This window comes from Miniopterus natalensis, chromosome 20 (assembly GCF_054644295.1).
Source record: "Miniopterus natalensis isolate mMinNat1 chromosome 20, mMinNat1.hap1, whole genome shotgun sequence".
Lineage (NCBI taxonomy): Eukaryota > Metazoa > Chordata > Mammalia > Chiroptera > Miniopteridae > Miniopterus > Miniopterus natalensis.
The window spans coordinates 15,178,449-15,203,946 of NC_142100.1; the positions used below are offsets into that span (position 1 = coordinate 15,178,449).

The window sequence follows — 25,498 nt, forward strand, 5'->3', positions numbered from 1 at the left end:
TGTTGATCAGAGCCATTAACAAATGATAACTTGACTTCACTCTCCTCCTGTTCTTTCTGCTAGTTTCAACAAGTAGTAAAATGAAAGGAATCATAAGTTGGGGGCAGGGGTAGCAATACTGTTCTTTTTTATTGGAAAATAAAACAAAAAACCACATTAAACAAATGTATAAGGCAAACTCCTTTGTTAGCTACCCAGAAGCCCTTTGTGTGCCCTGTCCCATTAATACCCCTTTTATACTCCCAGAAGTGTCTAGCCTTTAAGGACAGTTTAGTCCTTCCCATACAATACTTGGTAATTAAGAAGTATTTGTGTTTTGATGTGATTCTTAAAATATCCATGTCTCAGTGTCTTGCTTCAGCTGGTTTTATATGCTGACACTTTCAGAAGACACTGAGACCAGTAAGTACCCTGTACCCTTGTATGAATGCATTCTATCTTTAGTAGCCCTCAGCCTAATCAGAGAGCTCAGGACTAGTCTGCTAAGCCCCCTTCACTGGATTTCTCTCTACAATAGGATGTAGTTATCTAATATTCATTGACATGATTGACTTTCACACACTTTTGCTATGCAAATAGCTCTTGGCAACAACCCTGTGAGGTAGATGGGATAAATAACTGCATTTTACATAAACAGAAACTTAGGTTTTTAAAGTATAACGTAATTGAAACTAGTAAGTGGACCTGAGTTAAAGTGGAGCCTTCATGTTTTGGATCAAATGTCAACCTCTCAGGTCTTCCCTGAACACCCTATATACAGTTGTGTCCCCTGACAGACATGACTTTCTCCTTGCCTTTATTTATTGTACTTTTACCTTCTAGCACACTATTTTTTGTCTGTGTTCCTGTCCATTGTAACCCCTCTCTACCCTGCAACCACAAGAATGTAATGAGGCCAGAGGTTTTCTTGTCTGGTTTACTGCTGTATCTCCATCACCTAGAACAGTGTCTAGCATATAGTAAGTGTTCCTCAGAAGGAATAAAAATTATAGGTTATGCAGAACCACCTGATATGGGGTGTACATCTTAAGCACTCAGAATACAACTAATCTGCCTCTCCCCTCATTGTGATGTTCAGAGTCTCAGTATGGGAGCAATGGGGCTTACCTGGTATAGATTGGAAAGAGGCCTTGGGTTTAGGATTCCCATTTGCTTATGATTCAGAGAACTTCAGGATCACTGTACTTCGGCTTTGGCTTTTGTGATACAGGGTCTGACATGGCTGAAATGCAGTGAAGCTTTCATTAGCCAGTGAGCTCACATAATTCATTCTTCTCTCAGCCTATTTATATATTCAACTGTTTCCTGTTTTCTTCCAAGTTAAGGCAGAATGAGTAGAATGTCTCAGGAGAGAACACAAGTCCGTTCTTTTAAACTGTTCTTGGGAGGCCTGGGATCAGCCTTGTGTGCAGACCAGGATTGGTGGGGAATGCTGCATGTAACTAGGTCTTAAAATAGCTGAAACTGTTGGTGTTGTATTTGATTTGAGCCAGTGTCTCACAGAGCATCAGTTCTGTGCCAGGCACTGTGCTAGTCAGTGTTGCTCCCTACCCTCTGGAGCACAGCCTGGACCACAAAATGAAATCCCTCCCTAAGTCTACTTCACTGGTATAGTCTACAAATAAACTATACACGAGCCGTGGATAACCCTACATTCCGAAGGCCTTCCCAAGGCCTGTAACTGTTCCTTCTACCTAAATCATTGATCTCCATCTTGTAGCTTCTCATTGGTCACACCCAGTTTAATGCAGCTCCTTACCAGTGAAGCTTTCCCACAGCCCCTTCAATAGAAGTATCCTGTCATTCCTTCTACCCCTCAGTTTGCCATTACACCTTGGTACCTAATATCTGAATGCCTTGGTTTGTTCTAGGTTAATAAGCATCTCCCCCACTAGACAGGAGTTCTTGCAAGGCCCAGGACCATGTTTCAGTAAGCTTTTGTCTTCCCTCAGAACTTAGCATGTGGTGTTGCATATTTAGACACTTAGTAAATGCTTGGGAAGTTGAATTGGATAAGGGAAAGGGATGTTAAAGTGCTAGGCTGATCTTGAGTATTTTGTGGTTTCAAGACTTAAGAGTTTGAGCAGCTTGGGGCTTACACTGATACTTGGTTTGTTCACAGGCAACAGCGAGTGACGAAGTCACCAGCACCCGTGCATAGAGGGAATTCCTCTTCCCCTGCCCCTGCCGCCTCCATCACAAGCATGGTCAGTGACCTTTGCCTTTGTGAATGACTTCTAGGATTCTAGGTTTCTCCTTGTTCGGTTGTGCCTATGTTGTATCACTGTAACTTAAATGTCCTTGAGTTCCTTCCACAGGAATAACTGATTTAATAGTCTTTCATACCTATTTATGAGATTTTCCCCTTTCAGTCTGTTAGGGTTCTAGTTAAAGGCCCTACATTGGGGAAAATGTGTTCCAGCAGATAGCGAGTATAGGCTGGAATACACAGGTGATATTGTAGTATGTTCAAACAAGTGAACAATTGGAGTGGGGAAGACAGGAACAAAGACAGGAAGTGAGGTGAATGGGGTGACTAAAGTTGGATCATGGGGAGTCCAGTGAAACATGGCAAGTTCACAAATTCAGATACAGATCTGATATTGCTGGAACAGAAGGGCTTGCCTATTTGTAGAGACAAGCTTAATTTTACAACTGACTCCTGTGCCAGCATTATTTTTTTTAAGTTTCCCCACAGATTTTTTTTCTAAATATATTTTATTGATTTCAGAGAGAGGAAGGGAGAGGGAGAGAGAGAAACATCAATGATGAGAGAGTCATTGATCGGCTGCCTCCTGCATGCCCCCTGCTGTGGATCAAGCCCACAACTTGGGCATGTGCCCTGACCTGGAATCAAACCTTGATCTCCTGGATCAGAGGTCGATGCTCAACTGCTGAGCCACGCTGGCCAGGCTCCCCACAGATTTTTATCACCTAGTTAAAGCTGAGAGATGTGGGGAAAACTATTACTCTTGTGTTCAGGACCCCAAGTAGGTCTTTGCACTAAGCACCTTGAATGCAGGGTCCAGAAGGAGCTTTTCTGTTCATAATTTATGCCCTGTCTCCTGCTATCAAGGATTTGGGTTGGTTAATGAAAAAAGTTGCATGCATGGTAAAATCGTCAAAGTAGAAATCAGCAGTGAAGAGATGGGAACAAATGACCCCAAATGGTGAATCCTAGTAGCTGAAGAAAATATGAATTTTGAATTTTCTAGTAGGAGTATGACAAGTCCTTGAATTATGTTTCGTTCAGTGTCATTTGTTTATAATGCTGATGAGATGCTGTAGATATAACTTGTTTCTATCAATTAGCCTATGGTAAAATTGGTTTCATTATATGTCATTTAGCTCAAAGTCACAGAACCTATCAATATCGGTAAGTGAGGACTTGCTGTATAGAGAAATTTAGGCTCTGAGGTTGTCTCTGAAATGTCCTTTCCTCGCTGGAAGTGTTACTGCTCCAGGGCGTACTTCTGGCCATGTTCTTCCCCTTCCCAGCCTAATGCCCTGGCTGGGGAACTGGCAGCGGCATAGGCAGGTCCCCATTACCACAGATACAGGCAGGTAGGTTGAAGCTCTGTGCTTTAACTACTTTTATATACAACTAAGTCTAGGTTTTTATGAAAGTGAGATGCGAGCAAGGGATGATGCATTGGGCCACCATCTATTTGGCCTGTCCTGTTTCTTTACCTCTAGTAGCTAGAGACCAGAACATTGGTGTTGGCCTCTGTCACATGTAGCCAATAAGGGAACTCTTCAACTTGCTGAGTAGTTTGGCCAGTTAATCTTGCCTTGATTAGCAAAAGGCATTTAGAAAATGTGCTAATACGAATCATTGTACTCTGCAGCTTTCTCCTTCCTTCACCCCTACCTCAGTGATTCGTAAGATGTATGAGAGCAAAGAGAAAAGCAAGGACGAGCCAGCATCTGGAAAAGCAGCTCTTGGTGACAATAAAGAAGACACTCACAAGGCCAGTGAAGGTACTGCAGAGCTGTTGAGGGTGTACTGCCCAAGGTGGTATGTGAGAGAGGGAGCATGGGTTTGAGTGCTGACCAACCTGACCTGATTCTCTGCAAAGCACTGGGCAAGATCCCTGGCTGCTCTAGACCACATTTCTGTGTTTGACAGTGAGAAGGGTTGGGCCAGCTCATAGTCACTTAGCCACTTGAAAACTCTGACCAACCTAATAGTGGTATGAGTGCTAGTATTAGACAGGAAGGGATGAGCTATAGTTTCAGATTCTTTAGTATGAATTATTAGTACATCTACTTGGTAAATTAATATAGTTCAACCAGTTTTACTTCTGAAGGGTTCTCTCCAGTCTATGGAGACTTAAGTTTCCAACAAAAGCTGTGCAATGGATGAAGCATATAGGAAGTGTACAAAGCCTTTTAGAAGTACATAAATATTGAGAGGCTTTTAGAAGTTGTACAGTTGAGATTGTTAAGGACATGGTGAAACATTCTGGTAAGTTAGGTTTACACAGGTCTAGAGTATTGGTATAAGAGCTTTTTGCCTTAGAGGAAGTTGTTGGGGGAGGGGGAGGGTAATCCTGTCGCTCTAACTTAAAAAGAGTTAAGATTCCTTCACCAGACTGTAATTGCTATTTGAACTTTCTGTTACGATGGATTTGCATAATTTTACTTACTTGATTTTTATCTTATGCTTTTAAAAAGCATGTTAATCCCAAGCAGCTACCTAGGACAGGACTTGCTCCCACACAGATCCAGACCACAGCCATACGGGCAGAGCAAGGTACCCAGCTGAGTTAGACCACCAGACCTGACATGCCAGGCTCACTTACCCACTAACTATAACTGGGTTGAAAGGATTTTAAGAATAAAAATGGGGGCTTAAGAGTTATACTGTTTTTTAAGTTCAGAGCCTTTGGGTTTTTAGAGTGCTGCAAAGATAAACTCTGTTCCAGCAAAGTGTTGAAGACTGGAAAACTTGGGGTCTGCTCCCAGTTCTGTCCCTGACTACTTGTATGACCTTGACTAGGCCTATTCCTAAGGCAAACTGATGTTCCCTTTTTATGCAGTCCTCTAAATTTGTTGAGGGGAATCAAAGATTGTGAGCTTTCCAAAAAATTAGGTACTGGATCATTGGGAGGATAGTGTTTGGGAGAAGTTTGCCAACCCCAAAAATATTCTGTCTGGATCCCTACAGAGAACCTCTTGTCATCCAACTCTGTGCCCAGTGCTGATCGAGACTATTCTCCCACTACAAACCCCAAACTGTCAACGTTGCAGCGGTCTTCATGTTCCACCCCACTGTCCCAGACCAACCGTTACACCAAAGAACAAGATTATCGACCTAAAGCAACTGGGAGAAAAACACCCACCTTGGCATCCCCAGTTCCAGGAACACCTTTTCTCCGTCCTGTCCACCAAGTTCCCATTGTCCCCCATGTCCCAATCGTTCGGCCTGCTCACCAGCTTCACCCAGGGTTGGTCCAAAGGATGCTGGCCCAGGGAATACATCCACAGCATCTTCCAAGTTTGCTCCAAGCTGGTGAGTTTCTGACCTGGCATGACAACAGTTGCTAGAACTGGTAAAGTGCTATGCTGTGGTTTTCATCCCTAGAAAGATGTTAGTGGAGTTTTTCATCTAACTGGTGGGCAGTGGTTCCAATCCAGTCCACCCCTTAGTCCAGGGGTAGGGAACCTTTTTTCTGCCAAGGGCCATTTGGACATTTATAACATCATTTGTGGGCCATACAAAATTATCAACTTAAAAATTAGCCTGCTGTATTCTGTCAAATATTTAATTAACTCACCCCTAATGTGATGGCTGGACCAAATGATTCCCCATCCCTGCCTTAGTCCATTAAAAGATTAGGAAGCTAGATTGAGCATTTTTCACTCTTAATAAACTTTCAGATCAACAGCACTGCAATCAAGCTTGGAAATCTCCAGGGAGATTATTTCTCATCAGTTTCTTCCTTTCCAACAGGTGTGCTTCCTCCTGGGATGGATCTGACTCATTTACAGGGAATATCTGGCCCAATCCTGGGTCAGCCCTTTTACCCTTTACCTGCCACTAGTCACCCTCTCCTAAACCCTCGTCCTGGGACACCTCTGCATCTGGCAATGATGCAGCAGCAGCTACAGCGTTCAGGTGGGTTGAGGAGGGTTCAGGAATGGGCCAGGTGAGCTGGGTGGCCTGAATATGAATAGGCTTAAAGCTTTGGACCAGTTCCCAGTGAAGGGGATGGATTGACACTGACAATTCATTAACTTATTCTGCAAGACTGGGATAAGGGTATAACCAGAGACTAGGATGATGTAAACCAACCTCTGCAGGATTTGGAATTCCTGTTCCTGTAAAACTGGGAGAGCCAAGTGTGCTCTGGCATTTTTTTGTCCTTTGCCTCATTGGAGAGGGGGCTGAAAGTCCTTCCAACAAAGGTTCAACATAGGGGACTGCACAGAGTAGATGCCCTCTCACCAGCTAATGTTAGTTCTTCTGTGATGTGGCTGCTTGCTGTGGGAAGTAGTGGTCATGTCATTTAGGATGGGTTCTCAATGTGGGTGGCGGCTTCTGAACAGCTCAGCTTTCCAAGGTCTACTGGCATTTTGCAAAGGAATTTCCTAGAATAAATCATCAGGTAAAGAATTGTTTGGAGTTTTAGGGGTAGAGTTGAGTGAAGCAGGGCCTGATGTAGTGGTTTCCCCTTCCTGCTCTAACCCTTCCTTCTTATCCCCACAGTTCTTCATCCTCCAGGCTCTGGTTCCCAGGCAGCAGCTGTCAGTGTTCAGACAACCCCACAGAATGTGCCCAGCCGATCGGGCCTGCCCCACGTGCATTCCCAGCTGGAACATCGCCCCAGCCAGAGGAGCAGCTCCCCAGTGGGCCTTGCCAAATGGTTTGGCTCTGATGTGCTACAGCAGCCCCTGCCCTCCATGCCTGCCAAAGTCATCAGTGTAGATGAATTAGAGTATCGACAGTGAGCAAGGCAGGCAGGCTCACCTAACTCTGGACCTGTGGTGGTACCCTGGTCATGACTGCTTGGTTTACAGGCTTTTACTTTGGAGCACCCTGTGCAAAGCTGTTTAGGAGGCCTAGGCATCTGGTGTGGTCTGCATGATTGAAGGATCTTAACCAGTTAATGAAAGCCTACATGGTCTGAATACAGGATGCACAGTGTTGTCAATGCCAGAAATAATCTTTCTTTTTTTGTAAGATATGTGAATGAAGTGTTGGTGTCTTCACCAGGAGGTGGCACCTAAGGGTTCTGAGGAAATAAATGTATAGACCCTTATGTACAGACCTGTGTATAAACAATTTTTGTATATACGTATAGGATAGCTTTTTTGAACTTATACAGCTGTACATAAAAGTAGCTGATAGTAGTTATGCCTGTGTCAACAGTTTGGATTTTTTTCACTTGTACATTTGGGACTTTTTTGTTGTTGATTAAAGTTGCATATGCGGTGTGTGAGTGAAGTGAATGGCATTATTGTGTTTTATTCCTGAATTCCTTCCTCCTCATTTCCAACCAGCTCACCCATGAGGCTCAATAGGTTCCTTGAGAGAAATGAAGTTTTAATTTTTCTTTAAAACCATGGCACTGAACTTTATCTCATTTAGTAAGAGAATTTATGGCCTTCTTTCTTGAGTTTTGACCCTATATGCAGCCTTGTGGCTAACAGCAGATTTTTTTTAAAAATATGTCTTTATTGCTTTTAGAGAGAGGAACGGGGAGAGAGAGAAACATCAATGATGAGAGAGTCACTGACCAAGCTACCTCCTGCATGGCCCCTACTGGGGATCGAGCCTGCAACCCGGGCATGTGCTCTGACTGGGAATCAAACCTTGATCTCCTGGATCATAGGTCGATGCTCAACCGCTGAGCCACGCCGTACCAGGCAAGGAGCAGTTTCTAGATTGAACCTACCTAGTAAACAATTTGTTTATCGAGTAATCATGCATGTGGTAGTTTCTCCCAAACAAATCCATGTTTACTGGAGCAAAAGTAAATAGTTTATTGGCATCCTGTTTAGCTCTAAGTCCCCTATAGGGAAAAACAGGGCCTCAATTCTGATTAAATCAATTAAAGTCTAATTTTTTCCATACAGAAATTCCCTTGAGATTCTGATGCTTGTGTTAACTGATTCCTTGTGTTTTGTATCTTGTTCCTCAACTCAATTATTTTCATTGTTCACCTTAATTACATGCACAGCATTGAAGAGGATTCTCCCAGAATACTATAGCTATGGTCTTGAATCCCCTTTTCTGACTGAAGATTTTTCAGTCCTACTGATCTAAGGTGATGACACTTATACTTCTCAAGCTCAACTGAATTTTCCCAAGTTCTCGATACATGCCCATTTATGGCCATCAAAGCTATTTTGACTTTATGCTAGAGGGTCAAATAATGAGGCCATTTTGTGATTCACAGGTGAAAGGCAAGGTGGTTGGGTTTTGACTGCAAGAGGAAGAAAACAACCTGAGTCTTAAGTGTGAAAGGTATTGCTTATAAACCTGGAGCTGCCCACTCTGCCCTATACTTCCAGGAACATAAGAAAGCAGGTCACCTTTTAACCTGGCTTTGTGGATTGAGCATGAGGTCTGTCTCTTCTGGGTACAACTTCATTATCCTCCTTCCCATAGGATTTTCTCTGTGTGATTCCTCAGATTCAGAAAATAGACCCTATGTTTAGAATTCTTCTGAATTCCATAGGTAAAAGTTAAATGTACAGATTTTTAACTAAACAGTTTTGGCGTATAGGAGGGAGTGGATGGAAGAAGTTAATGCAGTCTTCCAGGAGCTAAGAGCCATTATCAATTGGGGGAGGGGAGTAAAGTAGAATACAGCCCGGCCTTCTTTCAGAAGATACCTATTAGCTATTGTCTTATAAGCCAGGCTCTATTATGATGGAAAGGAAGTCAGGTCCACTAGCCCTTCTTTGTAAATTAAAGGGAGAAGCACAAACACAACCCAGGAACAGTAACTTATAGGAGTAAACTGATTCTTCAGTAATTCTATTCCCTTTACCGACAACTGATTCAAGAATGAGCATGTGACCAAGTTAGGCCATGAGACACAAGTATAACATGCCTGGGCAGCTTCTGGGAAATGGCTTCCCCAAAAAATAAGACTCAGCCCTCATTATCCTCTGGCTGCTGATGCAGACCCTGGGACTGCAGCAGACATTCTGTGACAGGGGAACCAGTTGCCCAGCAAAGCCAGCAATCTGCAGTGGAGTGGACGGAGTAGCTTAATTTTAAGAATCTGGCCCAGCGGGGTGTGGCTCAGCGGTTGAGCATCAACCTAGGATCCAGGAGATCCCAGTTCAACTCCCCATCAGGGCACATGCCCAGGTTTTGGGCTTGATCCACAGCAGGGGGTGTGCAGGAGACAGCTGATCAATGACTCTCATCACTGATGTTTCTATCTTTCCCTTTCCCTTCCTCTCTCTCTGAAGTCAACAAAAATATACTATGGGCGGGGGGAAGAATCTGGATACTCAGTGACAGCTGCCATGAGCACATCTGAGCTCCAGACAATTTATGTGAGAGATCAAGTTCCCTTCCTTTTCAGTTAGTGTTTGTTATTAAAATATAGCTAAAAGGATTCTAACTAATTAATGGTACGGATTAGTGAGTCTGCTTATCAGTGATAAAGAAGATCAGGAAAGAAAAAACATGTTAATAGCACAGGAAATTGATGTGTCACAGCCAAACCACTATGAAAGCCTTTAGAATGACCTTGGTGGCCCTACCCCAGGCAGCATCCCTAACACAAAACTACCCCTTTCCCAGAACTCCCAAGTCTGAACCCAAAAAGAGAAAGGAAGGGTAAGATAATGCACTCAAGTACCAGGGGGCAACTGATGGGGTGAGGGGAGGGTACTGAATGACGGAATGCCTAATCAAAACACATCCTGAGGCCTTAGATAACTGGATTTCAGCAACCTTCTCTCCCCAACATCCTGGAAGAGCTAAGTTCTTGCTCAGTGAAAGTGAATTTGTGGATGAGGATTCCCCCCAAATCCTATAAATGCTCTGGCTAGAGAGCAAACCTCCCTGGAAATAGCATAGCTCAGAAAGCCAATGTTTCTCTGAAGAGTTAGGCTCCAGAAGTATGGCCTCTATCATGAATGTACCAGTGATATCAAGGCATATATCCTACAGAGTGACTAGGACACCAGGCCTGAGGGGCTTATCTTCTGGGTCTGGGGACAGTGCTAAGCCCAAGCTCCAGGAAGACTATCAGAGGGAAACAACTGTCACCAAGAAAGCAAAAGAAACAAGTACTAGAAAAGCCTGAATACGTGTATAATTCCACATCTGCATCTCTCACAACCTGCTAGCTCTAGCTCACTTCATCTATAATCAAACTCCCTCCTGCAAATCTGTTTCCCTTCCTGATTTTCCCTTCTTTATCAACCCTGTAATCCATAATGAAATCATCTTTGACTTCTCTTCCTCTAAAAAGCAAGTCAGTCACTAGTTTTAAATTTCTCCTCTGTACCTACATGCCCACACCCTCCCTCTGTCCATATTCTCACTAGCCAGTCCACCACAAAAATTTTTGCCAACTTCCCATTTTCAGAGCAACCTCTTCAAAATCCCTTATTCCCAGCCCAAAACCTGATAATACCCTTAGTAGCCTCTCAAGTAGTCCTGATGCCATCCCTCCTAACCTAACTTCCCACCTCCATACATAACACATTATGTATATACACAAACCTGCTCTGATCACACTGGTTGCCTCACTTGCAATGTTCTGCCTCCATGCCTTCACCCAGGTTATGTGGTTGAGGCCAGGACTGCCATGGGGGTTCAAGCAGAAAGGCTGGGCTACAGGAAAGGAGACACTTAGTGGCCCACCTGGCAGCACGGTTCAGTTCAACATTCAGCCTAACAGTGATAGACAGCTGTTCTCTGACTAGGGCAGACAAGGAGTCCAGGTAAAGGAAAGGGACCAGTGACAAGAGTCAACATTCACCAAGTACTTATATGCCAGATACTGTGCTAAGCATTTTACAAGTACCATATCCCTTAATACTAACAATCTCCACTCTAGTAAGTGCTATTATTATTTCCATGTTATATGAGGAAATTGAGGCTTACAGAGGTTGAGGTTCCACAGCCAATTAGAGGTGAACCGGCAATTCAAACTCCAATATGCCTGGTCAGAGTATTTTACTCAGTCGCCATACATCATCTCCCAAATGGGCTAGGTTTGCAAATAAGCAGTTAACTTCCAGTCCTTCAGCATCATCTAGGAAAGACCACTTGAAAGGACTGAAGGCCACACCAGTTGGAAGGGTTTCCCATGATTAAACATCAAATAAGATGTTACAGTCACATTCTTATCCAGTTCACACTCAAGACCAAGTTCCCAAGCACCCCTTATCCAGCTGCCTCACTATACATGCCCATCCACATTTAGTCCACCCCAAAACAAATTCTGACAATGACACATGAACTGCACATAGCCAGCTGGCCTACAGGTCCTTTATGCAGTTCAACACACAAGGTGACACTAAGTTAAGACAAGTGAAGATCCAGTTTGGGTACCTCCATTTCCCTCCCCTGAATCCTGATCCAGTGGCTGCCAAAGCCAGAAGGGGCTTGGGGCAAGTTGCTTGGTCATGGGGAAAGCAGCAGTGGTTGGCCAGCAAGTGAGGGAGGGGGAAGGTTTCACTTCTTCACAATTTGAATGACATCCTCGTCCTCCAACGTATGGTCTTTACCCACTTTTTGAGGATTGTGTTTCACAGAGAGACCCCAGACCAGAGCACTGTATGGAAGAGAAAAAAGAACAGTAAGTATAAATAATCACCTAGCTTCTTTCCTAACTACTTGAGTGCCACCTTTCTGCTCAGGTTTAGCATTTCAGCTCTTAAGAGCCACAGTCCTGCAACAGCCAAGAACCCCCTCTCCCCAGTCAAGAATCACACACAAAACTCGGAGGTTTTAGCTTCCCCAGTAATGTGGCACACTAGAGCCCTCACATACAAAGTAGCAAAGACTTTTTGGAAGTTGTATAGTTCCTCTTGTTGCAGTGCCAATTTAGAAAGAAAAAACACAAATGAGAAGTGTGACAAGACAAGCTTAAAATTAAGAAAGCATGGGTTTGCCCGGCCGGCATGGCTCAGTGGTTGAGCATCGACCTAGGATCCCAGAGATTTGAGGTTCAATTCCTAGTCAAGGCACATACCCGGGTTGCAGGTTCAAACCCCAGCAGGGGGCGTGCAGGAGGCAGCCGATCAATGACTCTCCCATCACTAATTTCTCTCTTTCTCTCTCTCTCCCTCCCTCCCTCTTTTTTTCTCTCTCTCTCCCTCTCCCTTCTTCTCTCTGAAATCAATAAAGGCATATTTAAAATAAATTTTTTTTACATCAATGAAAAAAATATCCTCGGGTAAGGATTAACAAAAAAATAAATAAATGTTAAAATTAACAAATGAATAATGAGATGCTCATTGTGGGTTATCGTTACCTGTAGGCCCTCTCAGCAGTAAAAAGTATGAGAAAGAGACTGGGGAGGTTACCATTGCTTAAGGTTTAGAGGGGTCCAGACTGTACCCAGTGGAGGTCAATATGATGCCAGCAGGGAAAATTAACATTTGTGTTTGCAAAGATGAACTAACAAATAAAGTCAGAGCCCTTTGTACTGTCAGCCCTTCTAACCAGAAGAGGCTTCTAGAGCTCTTCCTGCTCCAACTTCACATAGTTTTAAGAAGGCACTGCAGAGTTCTAAATCAAACAAGCATTTCAGCAGCTCTCCTGATGACCGATTTCTTTAATGCTCTTAAGAATTTCTAGTGAAATCAGTAGCTCACAGGGAAAAGAAGTCACCACATACATGCCCATGTTACTTACTATTTAAATTCTTTAATAAGATTTTTGTGAATCTTCATGCAGAAATCCTCCACTGTCGTCCTGGAGTAAGGCAGCACCACTGGGGATGTGTAATCTGGCAACTGGCCTTTGGGTTTGGTGTAACTAAAACAGAGATGAAGCAGAGGTTGCCTAATTCTTGGAATGTTTCATGTGCTAAATGCAAACCAATCCTCCATCACTCTGAGAATAAATGCAGATAATAGCCAACTTGAGAAAAAAAGTGTCCTCAATACGGCCTAGCAGATAGGAATTAATTATATCTCCAAAAAGACATTATGTTAATGAGCTCCAGAGGATATCACTGTAGGACAGTCTGGTTTAATTCCCAAAGCAATATTACCCTATCTACTAAGACTTACATCCTCACAAGTTTCAGATAGTCCCAGATCTTTTCCAAAAGGTCATCAAAATTCCAGCGGTGATGAGCAGAGATGGGTACACAGTGAGGTACTTTATAGATGATATCCAACTCCTCAATGGAGATCTGATCGATCTTATTTAACACGTAGATACAAGGGATATAAACTCTATTAAAGAAAAACAGGACATTAGTCTGGAGCTACTGACAAGACTGTCAGTTTGATGATCAGTACCCCTTCACCCAGAACCCCAAATCAGAGACTCTCAAAAGGGATCATAAGACGCAGATCAACTCACACACACAAAAAGCTTCCTACCAAAATAAAGTCGAACATACAAAAAGTGAACTATAGGTAACAAAACCCAGGCCCTAACTCCAGCCATGCAGCTGAGAGAACATGCTACAGTGAAAAGAACACAAGTTTTGGAGTCACACATACTGAATCTACTTGTAGCTCTGTCACTTTTTAAATATATGTCCCTGGGCCAGTCTCAGAGATGATTTCCTACGAAGTTCTTTTAAGAATTGTAAGAATGTAAGTATATTTCTAATAATATATTTCATGATAATTTTTAAAGAAAAAAAGTTTTTAATACAGTATCTGGCAATGTTGCAATCCCAATGTCCAATCAATGTGGCAGCTAAGGTTAGTAATAATTAGGCAGGCCACAAATTCTCAGGCTTCAATTGCCTCACTTATAAAATGCCTAAATCAAAGCATTGGCTTTATTTTCAAATGAGGATCAAATAAACTGATCCAACAAATAGGAACAAATGAACAGGAAAGCAACGAGAAAATATATCCAAATGCTAGGAATAATTTCAACAGTGGTTTCAATTATTATTCAGTTTCAAATATTAATACGAATATTTCATGGATTAGGGTTTCAGCTATGTACCTTTAGGTTGGAGAACAGACACAGCCCGGCCTGCTCTGAGTTCTGTAGGATAACCTATAGGATTTCTTACTATATCTTTATTGATTTCAGAGAGAGGAAGGGAGAGAGAGATAGAAACATCAATGATGAGAGAGTCGTTATTGATCGGCTGCCTCCTGCACGCCCCCTGCTGGGGATCAAGCCCACAACCTGGGCATGTGCCCTGACCGGGAATCGAACCACGATCTCCTGGATCCTAGATCGATGCTCAATCGCGGAGCCATGCCCAGCCGGGCCTTACTATAGGATTTCTCACACGGATTAATTCTGGAAGCGAAGACTGAGAAACTACTCTCTTCAACCACCATATGACACAGAGCTTAGGGGACAGCCTAGTTCACAGCAACTAACTGAAATGGGGAATCTGACCATCATAATCAAATTTCAAAGCAAAGAGGATATTAGAAATCAAGACCAACCCTTCATTTTACAGCTAAAGAAACCAAGGTCCACTAATATTTCAGAGAGTAGCACAACTGGAGTTAGAATCAATGTCTGCCGGATTCATGATTCAATGCTGTTTCCATTAACAGGCTTCAAATTCAAACTCGGGCACCAGACTGAAGAGTCGGTCCATACCTGTTTCCTTCCACCACATCAATGAGGTCATCCGCTGTGGCATCGCTACGCAGAGTCACATCGGCATTATGAATTTTGTATTCAGCCAGAATGCTCTTCACAGTTTCAGCATCCAGCTCACTCTGAGGGCACTGAATGGGCAAATAAGACCATGACTGGTCAGAGAGCAAAACAATCTCCCAAAAGTATCCATTGATGAATCTGTATAACCCTAGCTAAGGTGCAAACTCATTTCTAAAGACTGCTATCCTGGATGAGAGTAACTGACTTTTAGTAGGAAATACTTAAAAATTAAAAATCTTTTCAAACTCTAAGGAAGGTGTTATGGGATGAATAGTATCCCCACAGCCCCCACACAAATTCATATGTTGAAGTCCTAGTATCTCAGAATATAACTTTTTGGAGACAGAGTCTATAAGAGGTAACTAAGTTAAAGACATATGAGTAGGCTCTAATCCAGTGTGACTGATGCCCCTACACGAAAAGGAGATTAGGAGACAGACACACAGAGAGAAGAGCACATGAAGACACAGAGAGAAGGCAATCTACAAGCCAAGGAGAGAGGACTCAGAAGAAATCAACCTTCCTCATACCTTGATCTCAGATATCTAGCCTCCACAATTAACAGAAAATATGTTTCTGTTATTTAAGCCACCCAGTCTATGGTACTTTATTATGGCAGCGTTACCCTGAGATATAAAAATATTGAATGCTCAAATTCAAATACACTGACAGGATAATGGAAAGGATCTTTTGGACAGAACAGCTTAAACCTATGCCACTTAAATTGTCTGGACCTCTAGGATGTTAAATGTAGGAAATTCTCAGTCCTCAGTTATACAACTTAGAAGCAGCATTCGACTGTATCTGATCACTCCTCCTATCTGAAACACTTTTACTTGGCTTCCAATATTCCAAACACTTGTGTTTTTTCTTCTCCTTTGTCTGAGAAGTCTTATTGCTGATTCTTCCCATCTCCCAACCTCTAATCATTGGGCGGTGGGAGGGGGGCACAGGCTTAATCCTTGAACCTCTTTCCATGTATACTCACTTCCTAGTGGTCTCAGCTAAACATATGACTTTCAAGTTAATAACCTCCAACTTCATACCCCCAGCCCAGATCATTCCTCAAATTACAGTTTAACAGCAACACTTGGATATCTAATTGGCATCTCAAACTGAACATACTGATTTTCCCCTCCCCTCCAAAGTCCCAAAGTCCCACCATTTTAGCAATAAGAGTACACTTTCTAGCTTAGAACAAAAAACACCACCACCCAATCTTCTTTTTCTCTCACAGCCCACATCCAATTCACGTGTAATTCCTATCAGCTACTTTCAAAACCTTTCCACAATCAACCACTTTTTATCTCCATCACAACCTTGGTGTAAGAAGCTTTCACTTCACTAGCTTATTGCAATAATCTTTTAAATAGTTTCTCAGCTTCAGCTCATAATCCATTTCAGTTGGTTCTCAACAAACAGCCAAACTGATTCCAGTAAAACCTAAATCAAATCATGTTTACTCCACAGAATGGAACCCAACCAGCAGTCACCCAACTCCTGAAAGTAAAAGCACATTATTCTATGACTTCATCTCTTACTATTCTCCTACTTGCTCACTGTTCCTCAAACATGCAAAAGCATGCTCTACCTCAGAACCATGAATGCTTCCTCTACATGAAATGCTCTTTCCTAAGATACCCATTTGGTTCACTCTTTCATATGAAGACTTCTCTGATCAACCTACTTAAAACTGCAACCCTCCCACCACAACTCTCCATCCCCTTTCCCTAGTTACTTTTGTCATCAGATTCATCATCATCTAATATACTATATCTACTCAATTTTGTTTGCTGCTTTCCCCCATTAGTATATAGGGCAAGGACTTTTGTCTAATTTGCTCCCTCTTCCATCTACTTCCCAGAGCCTAAAACAATGCTTGACCCACGGCAGGCACTCTATTAATCTCTGTTGAATGAATAAAAACATGACACTGGCAGTCATCTACTTCATGCAAGCATCAGATTGGTCAATACTCCCATACCACCTCAAACAGATAAGCCAAAAGATGAAATGAAATGGAGTTGCAAAGGTAAATCTGAGACTAACTCTTATCCTACGCTTGATTCTTGTCAGTCATTACAAGGTAACTGTGTTACTTCAATTAGTGCTAGAAGTCAGGTAATTTCCAAACGCCACTGTCCCTTAGCTCATCCATTCCACCCCCATATCTTTAGCAGCCTGCCCCATATCACCTTCTCCACTTACAGTGGCTGTGAGATTAATGCCTCCCTTATCCTTCTTCTTAAAGCCAATGTTGGGAGGTTTGCTGTTCAAGCGAAGGCCAAAGCCTTCCAATTCATTTTCAATTATCTTCTTATGTCCCAACGGTTTGAGGACATCCAGAACAATCAGGATCAAATTACACGTTCGGGCCACTGAAGAATTAAAAAATAAAAATTATACCCAAGCAAAGTTCATTAAAGATTTAACGAATACAAATACTCAAAAGTGGGGGGGAGTTCCTGCACTTAAGAGACAAAGGATGTTTTTGTAAATACACAGACACACGTGAAGTTCTTAAGATTAACAAGGATTTATGCCAGAAGTCAATTTCTAATGTATGCCTTGTTTTCTACTAGTGTGTCTAGAAGATGTGTCAACATCTAGATTCATTAGTATAAAAACAAGTCAGAATGAAGATACGAACAAGCAATCACCTAAATCCATGAAAGTTTTAAAAGATTTAAAACAGTAAGAATTCTAAAAGAATAAGATTATCGGGTTAGCATATTTTAGTCAACTTAATGAGGCATAATTTACAAAAAATAAATGGTGCTCAAATTAAGCATATGGTTTGATAACACATATATATACCTATCTAATCACCATAGCAATCAAGAACATTTCCATCACCAATTTTATAAAATAGCTAAATTAATAATTCAATATAAGAGTAAAATAAAAATATTTTCAAACATGGAAAAAAAGAAATATTTGCCTATCATTTACCCTTTCTTTGGAAGTTACTAAAGAATATACTTCAGCAAAATCTAACAATAGCCCCCAAAAAGTAAAAACAATGACTCTAAGAAACAGGGGATCCCACACAAGAACACAGAAGAAAATCTCAGGATAACAACCATGCAAAAAGGTCTACAGCTGCACTGTCCAATACAGACCCTGCTAGCCACCTGTGAGTATTTAAATTTAAATTAATTAAAATTAAATAAAGTGTAAAATTCAGTTCCTCAACTGCACTAGGCACATTTAAAGTGTTCAACAGCCACACATGCCTAGGGGCTACCATATTAGACAGCACAGATTCTGAACATTTCCATTACTGCAGAACATTTCCATTACTGGACAGTGGTGATCTAGAAAGCAGCCAATCCAGACTGTTGAACCATGAAGACAAAGGGTGCAGAAGGGTAGTGTCAGGGTTAGGGGCGCTTTTTTATTTACTGATTTTTAGAGAGAGGGGGGAAGAGAGAGAGGAAAGAGAGAGAGAGAGGGAGAGACATCAATTTGTTGTTCCAGTTATTTATGCATTCACCGGTTGCTCCTTGTATGTGTCCTGACCAGGAATGGAACCCAAAACTTTGATGTATTGGAAAGATGCTCTAACCAACTGAGCTACCCAGCCAGAGACAATAAAATTATTTCTGAAATTGTATTTAAGTACCTAGAAAAATGTTGACTGATAGGCATTTGATCAGTTGGACCATTTGAAAAATATTAGCAAACAGAAAAATAAACAAAATAACCAATTATTTACTCCATCGAAAACTAATTTCAAAAACACATTTCAGGAGAAAAAACAGCAAGTCATAATATACTACATATTCAGCATTGAATAAAAGTTATATAGATATGACATAATCATGTAAACCATGACTGATGACTTAACTAAAAATTGTGATAAAACTTCTTTGAAAAAATGGGAAAAGAGGTATGGAGTAAAAGAAAGTTAATTCTCTACCATAAAAAAAAACAAAAGATGGTATCTAAAATTAACTAACCATGAAATAGCAATTAAAGCATAATTTTTACAAGTATAAAGGTAAGTAGCAGAAGAAACAGTTGAAGAGTTGACAGTATAGTTGCCAAAGGGGAGTGACAGTGAAGGTGAGGAGAGGTGGGGTAGCAGATTGTTACAATTTATGATTAGCCTTTTATAAGATGTTACCGTAAATAAAAAGAAGGAAAAGCATGGGTGGGAGTCAGGAAACCTCAGTTCTAGTTCTAAATCTTCCATGAACACTGGGACACTGGACCAAAGCATTTCACCTCTCCTGTCCTTAGTGTTTCTCCTAAATGGGGATCTGAGGTCCCTTCAAGTTCTGACATTCTATTAAGGTAAGAATCAGGTAAAACTATGCCCATTAGGTAAAATTATGCCCTTCACTATATTATCTCCAAGCCCACAGCCCCCATCTAAAGGAACAGTACCTGGTAAAGGAATTATATTCCAGGATGGTGGCGCTGGACCACTTACCTGCAATGACTTGACGGCCTCTACCTTTACCATCCTTGGCACCCTCAATGATACCTGGGAGATCCAGGAGCTGCAAGATTAAGGATGGGGGTGGGGGGAGTGTGGGGGAGTACTGATTATAAACCTGAGCAGATCAAATAGAATGATTTATTTCTCAAGTATCCAAAATTTAAGAGATCCAAATCCAGTGTTCCTTATGAATATGTGAATATTATTTAACTAAGTATCTTCTAAATGTCAGCTACAGGCTTTTTATATACTTTATCTAGTTTAAAATGCCTAACAACCCTATGAGGTAAGGACATTAGCTGAGGTTCATAAAAGTTAAGTGATTTACCCAAAGTCACAATCCTAATAACTCAAGTAATATTATAACCCACATTTCTGGAGCCAAATCCATTCTTCTCCATTAATATCTTTCAATATCACCCCACTTTTCAGAAGCTTGAGCCTCCACACAAATTCTTTACTTTAGATAATAGCTGGATCTTGATATTCGCATGTGATACATACTGAGACCTTTGAAAACCTCCCAAATTCCCAATGGAAAAAAATTTCTGCAGTCATTCTTAATCAGGCAAGCACATAAGAATCACCTGCAGAACTATTAAAAATGCAGATATCTGAGCCCCATCCCTGCAGATTCTGATTTGGAAGGGTCAGAGTAGGGTTCAGATACTGATCTGTAATTCAGAAGGCTCCAAGGGTGACTCTGATATGTGTCCTCAATTGAAAATGACTGCCCAGAAAATGCAGTAAAGTAAAACCTCACAGAAGTCACATAGTTATGTACCTAATGATGAGAACATCAAAACCAACTCCATAACACATGTATTTCAAATTCACATGTCAGTAGAATTATAAACTATTAGTTTTAAGAGTCTGTCAAAACAGTTAAGACAGCATATACAAAAATCTGAAAATACCATGGGGTCTACTTTATGGCCAATACGTAATTATCCACATGAATGAACAGGGAACAGAGCTGCACTTACCAAAATATTGTTTAGAACTAGCTTTTGCTATAAGCACACTTGACATTACAGAAATATACTTCACATTAAATAAACCACAATAAAAAGTAATTCAAGAGGTGCTTAGACAGTTTCCCTTTTCCATTCAAGAACCTCCTCAAAAGCACCTCCTTATGCCTTAATACCTAATAAATATTATTACCTCCACTAAGACTAATACAACAAACTGAGCTACCTTTTCTTTGAAAAAAAAAACAAAACACCTATTCAATACACCTGCCCTGATTTGGAAACTTTAGTTATATTGGTTTAAAAGGCAACATGGGAAGCAATGAGCACACCAGGTCTTGATTTCTAAATACCATTCACCAATAAAAGAAACTAGAGCTCCTTCAGAAGTGGTTGATTACAGGACTGGAGAAAGGAAAAATATAAGATTAACATGGAACATATCATGTGGTGCCTCAAAATAAGGAAGTACAAAAAGATGAGGCCAATGAAACAATACAGAAGCCAATCTGAAGGTGTTCCTAATGGTCAAAGCTAGAATGATTTGAATAATAAAATAAAGGGAGTACTATAATATAACCAGTAAAATAAATATCCATGAGCCCACAATGATACAAATTATTGAATAAATACATAAATGAAGGAGGAGGAACAGCTCTTTCATATGGTAAAATTGCAATTAACAAATATAGCAGGAAAAAGAAAAACAGATAATCACCATTACGCATGAAGCACAATAATAACTGTTACAGAAAAAATCCAGAAATGGGTGCTAAAATTAGTGGGCAAGTTTGAGAAATAGGATTTGCATCTTCTCAAAGTATCTCCCCTGAAAATATTAACTATAAAATGAAAGAGAAACCCTGCAGACACCACCTAACCAACTGATGGAGGTAAACATCACCAATTAGACATACTGACATCATGAATCCCAAGATGCACTAAGGACACAGCATCATTTCTTTGGTATACTTGCCAAAAATACGTAACATCTCAGTGTAATCATGAGAAAACACCAGACAAATGCAAACTGAGGAACATTCTACAAAATAATTGGCCGATACTCTTTAAGGGTGTAAAGGTCAAAGGACTGGACTGGAGAACTATTACAGATGGCAGTAGCATAAGTATAACTAAACGCACCATGCGATGATCCCGGATAGAATCTTGGAAAAGGAAAAGGACATTGGTGGGGAAATTAGTAAAATTCAAGTAAGATCTGTAATTTAGTGACTATTACTGCACCACTATTAATCTATCCCTGATAATTATCCTATGGTTATATAAGATGTCAACATTAGAGGCAGCAGGGTGACATAAGAGAACCTCAAAATAATTACGCTGAATTAAAGCCAGGACCAAAACAAAAAAGTATACTTACATATACATACGGCTTTATAAATATAAAAGAAAATTTCATTTTCATTTTAGAGAAAGAGAAACAGCAATTTGTTGTTCTTATTCATGCATTCATTGGTTGTTTCTTGTATGTGCCCTGACGGGATGAAACTGACAACCTTGGCTCATCAGGACGATGCTCTAACCAACTGGGCTACCTGTCTAGGGCCCTTCAGTCTGTGGGCTGACACTCTAACCACTGAGCCAAACCAGCTAGGGCAATATTATTTCTTTATTAAAAGTTTCTAATGGCTCCTGCTTATGTATAAGATAAAATTCAACTTCCTTAGTAGGTACACAAGGCCCTTCTTAATTCTACTCCAATCTACCTTCCCAGATTTAGTTACTAACACTCCCTGTCTCACATCTAAGCTCTCAGCACAGTAGGTTTTTCACCATTACAACTCCCTGAAATAGCCTTTTACCTTTTCTGGCTGGTAAAGTGCTATTTGAACTTTAAGACCCACCTCCAATGGCACTTTCTACATAAGTTTTTGTCTTACCAGACCTCCCCTATCCCCAATCCTCAGATGAAAAAGTAGTCCCTTCTTTCTCTCTGTTTTCACAGACAATATCCCACAGTAGTACTGTCTTTACTGCTCTGTATCCCTCGCTAGACAATGAGAGCCTGATAGAGCAAAGATCAGGTCTGGCATACGGAAAGCTCACAGTAAGTGCTTTTTAAATGAATGAAAGAATGGATTTCTTCCCTTCCTTGGCCTGCAGGACTGACTCACCTGGATCTTGGCACCTTTGTATCTGATGACACCAGGCACAGTGGTCAGAGTAGTGAACTCATAGGCTGCCACCTCAGAATACACTCCTGCCAGGTTACTGAGCAATGTTGATTTCCCCACAGATGGAAAACCCACAAACCCAATTCGAGCATCACCTGTCTTGGCCACATCAAAACCTAAAACATCAAAAAATATCAAAAAAAGGAAGTTATTCCTGAGTGTTGAGACTCATAATCCTTTCACATTCTGGCTAACTATCTCTCTAGGACCTATTTCTGTTATTTTTTTTACAATTCACCTCTAGAGTAGAACTTATGCATGCAAAATCCCCCTATAGCAATTCATGATGTTTAATGGACTATTTGGGTTTTCTTTTTTTTACAATGGCAGTAGACAGGTTCAAAGTCAAATATGTGGCCCTTCTCTAGAAAGTGTACAGACCTTGACATTACTTTTAGTCCTAACCTTATCGCTCTTGGCTTCAACTTACTCTTCCTACCTTCGTTTCCCTTTGTATCCATATCCTTATTTTTTATCTTGTCAACCATATATACTTGCATATTTCTGTAAACTGATGTAAATCTATCAGTAGAAAATATACATAAATAAAACACTAATTCACTCAGACAATATTCATTTTCCTCTGAAACCAGCAGAATAAACACAATTCAAGAATTTAGGCTTAGAAAATATAAATCTACTTTGATAGAAATTTAAAAATTATTTTTAAACCATATGTCTGTATTATTTTTATGAAAATTACACCAGAGAAAAACAATGTTTAAAAAAACACAAACCTTCTCCTGGCCCACCACCACCACCACCTTTTGGAGTAATGAGTTCTCTGCGAAGCTTAGCAAGGCGAGCCTTAAGCAGCCCTAGGTGGTGGGCGGTGGCCTTGTTCTTTTGAGTCCGAGCCATCTATAAGAGAAGAATCACAGCCATAAATCAGAAGCAGTTCCTACAGGGTAAAATATCAAGAATGAATGCTCGCCCAGCTCTGAGAAAATTAATTTTTTCCCCCCTAGGTCCCTCTAAAGTAAGTATACCGATACCCATTTTAGTCAGACTTAAATCCATTCTCTCCATCACCCAGCCCATTCCCCTCCTTACAGAGCAAACAATTGAGGTCCGTAGAGAGGAGACACGACCAAGGTCATTACAATTAGTGTCCACAGATTAGACTAAAACTTATCTAATTCCTTTTCTACTGCTTGTACCTGGTATGCCCCTAGTGACACAAGGTCACCACTTTTCGAAGTTTAAAGAGCTCTGAGCGCTTCACGCAATAGAATCATACAACAATCCAGGTGAAATCAACAACTACCACAGATGTCAATCTACTTCCAGATCTTATTCCAGGGGAAAGGCATCATCAAAGAAGAGACAAGGGAAGGTGGGGTTTGGAGGGATGATAAGGAAAGATACTTAAGTACTTCAGCAGTCAGAGTAGTAAGGAAACAGGATTCGGTGTTGCTCACCAAAAAAAAAGGAAGAAAAAAACAGAGCAACAATGTTCGAACCGGAGATGAACAAGGATATACCAACCACGGTGCAGCAGTGTGGAACGCGGGAGCGGGAGGACGCGTTCAGGGAACACGGGCCTGGTCAGAAGGAAGTCAGAGAACCCGGACCTGGGCACGGGGGAGTCTGGGAATGCGGGTCCAGGCTAAGGGGAGTCAGGGAACGCGGGTTGGGGCGTAGGGGCATCGAGGGACGCCGGTCTGGGCTGAGGGAAGTCGGGGAACGCCGGCCCAGTCCTGACGCGGCTGAAGGGGGAGTTAGGCAGGAGCTACACGGCCGAAGAAAAAACGCTCCGAAGGAAAGTGAAGCTCCAGTTGCGCCCATTACCTCGGCTTCGATCTCCGCAATCTTGGCTAAGGTGCTGCTCATGGTGGCGAGACGAGGGGGCGCAGTGACCCCCACGCTTCACTGTCTCGGTTCACACACCCGCCGGCAGACCTGCCACAGCCACCAGGCACTACAGTGCGCAAGTGCGTTATCTCCTAGTTCTCGCGAGAGAGTTACGCACGAGGTTGACCGCGAGATCGCCTTCAGCCAACCCCGCCCCGTCCCGCGAGCCAACGCGGTGTCATAGAGCCCGCGGGAGCTGGGGCCAGAGAGGCCACCTCAGTCCATACCTCCCAGAGCGCGCTGAGGGTCGCGCGCTGCTCGGCCCCGCCCAGCCCCGCCCAGCCCCGCCCCGCCCCGCCGGACTTGGGCCCGGGCCTGGCGCGTGGTGTGTGTGACCTGCTCCTCGCTGCAGCCCCCCAGACCTGCAGCCCTCAGACCCTGGGCGTCAGTGAAAAGTGCACCCAAGCCCTCCGCCTCTCTTTCTCGCCAGCACTTCACGGGTCCTGAAGACCCTTTTCATGCTGGCGGAACACCCCGGCGGCCTCCTTGGCCCCCTGGATTGATGTAGAGACCGCTCTTCAACCTGTCTCCCCTCTTGGAAAAAAGAAATGCTCCTTTTCCATCACTCACAACTACATTTAGGTATTTGTTTTGTTTACCTGCAACCCCAAGTAGAGTGCATGGCACATGGTGAGCCCACAATAAATGCATGATTAAGTGGGTAATTCCCAGAGAACCGGTACTTGCAACATAGCTTGTAATACTGAAAATTTTAAAACTACGTTAAAGCCCATCAGTAAGGAGACAAATAAATAATGATCCCTCTATGCTGTGAAATACTATTTCAGCCATTAAAGTGTACATTTGTGTGGCCTGAATGAATGGGAGTCCAGAATATATTGTTTAAAAAAAAAAGTACCGCACCTACGTTGTGATCCTATTTATGTTATTTTTTAAATTAGATGTTTATATAAGTGTACATGTATGAAAGTGCATTGTTTAAAGGTCTGAATAAAAGGATACTCTTAACCTCTTACAGTGGGATGGGATGAAGGAAAGGGAAAAAGCCTCTAACTTGTTACTCCACACATTTGTTTCGTTGGATTTGCTTAAAAGCTGAATGTATCCATGTAATATTTGTGTAATAATAAAATTAAAAATTTCAAAACACTCCTCTCTTCCCCAAGTGTCTTGTGAAGAGGAAGCCCAGACATCCAGGAGCTGTGTGCTGGTTTTGAAATCTGCTGCCTGTGGGATCAATGAATTCTTGTTGATAGATTGATTG

General features: G+C 41.8%; 2 protein-coding genes and 1 long non-coding RNA gene across 7 annotated transcripts in view; 1 reads left to right on the plus strand and 2 right to left on the minus strand.

The window, feature by feature from the left end:
- Window positions 1–7,438, plus strand: part of EIF4ENIF1 (eukaryotic translation initiation factor 4E nuclear import factor 1) — a 40,295-nt gene extending 32,857 nt beyond the window's left edge. For all 3 annotated transcript variants that reach the window (XM_087828626.1, XM_087828627.1, XM_016198537.2), the window contains exons 15-19: window positions 2,123–2,207; window positions 3,849–3,981; window positions 5,171–5,515; window positions 5,957–6,121; window positions 6,713–7,438. In XM_087828626.1, the coding sequence (XP_087684752.1) occupies window positions 2,123–2,207; window positions 3,849–3,981; window positions 5,171–5,515; window positions 5,957–6,121; window positions 6,713–6,954 (970 nt within the window). In that variant the 3' untranslated portion in view covers window positions 6,955–7,438. The remainder of the gene's footprint in view (window positions 1–2,122; window positions 2,208–3,848; window positions 3,982–5,170; window positions 5,516–5,956; window positions 6,122–6,712) is intronic.
- On the minus strand, window positions 98–10,629 carry LOC107526170 (uncharacterized). Its single transcript, XR_001602127.2, has 2 exons — window positions 5,346–10,629; window positions 98–1,222 (listed from the first exon to the last, which is right to left on the minus strand). It is a non-coding gene; the product is annotated as an uncharacterized LOC107526170 (long non-coding RNA).
- Window positions 10,630–11,452: 823 nt separating this feature from the next.
- The window catches only part of DRG1 (developmentally regulated GTP binding protein 1), a 35,774-nt gene continuing 21,728 nt past the window's right edge, over window positions 11,453–25,498 (minus strand). For 2 of the 3 annotated variants that reach the window (XM_016198545.2, XM_087828629.1), the window contains 8 exons: window positions 23,157–23,280; window positions 22,360–22,535; window positions 19,242–19,311; window positions 17,012–17,181; window positions 14,741–14,871; window positions 13,222–13,389; window positions 12,842–12,964; window positions 11,453–11,756 (listed from right to left, as the gene is read on the minus strand). In XM_016198545.2, coding sequence (XP_016054031.1) covers window positions 11,657–11,756; window positions 12,842–12,964; window positions 13,222–13,389; window positions 14,741–14,871; window positions 17,012–17,181; window positions 19,242–19,311; window positions 22,360–22,535; window positions 23,157–23,280 — 1,062 coding nt within the window. In that variant the 3' untranslated portion in view covers window positions 11,453–11,656. Of the gene's footprint in view, window positions 11,757–12,841; window positions 12,965–13,221; window positions 13,390–14,740; window positions 14,872–17,011; window positions 17,182–19,241; window positions 19,312–22,359; window positions 22,536–23,156; window positions 23,281–24,210; window positions 24,349–25,498 lie in introns of those variants that run through there. The other variant, XM_016198544.2, reaches the window with a different exon arrangement.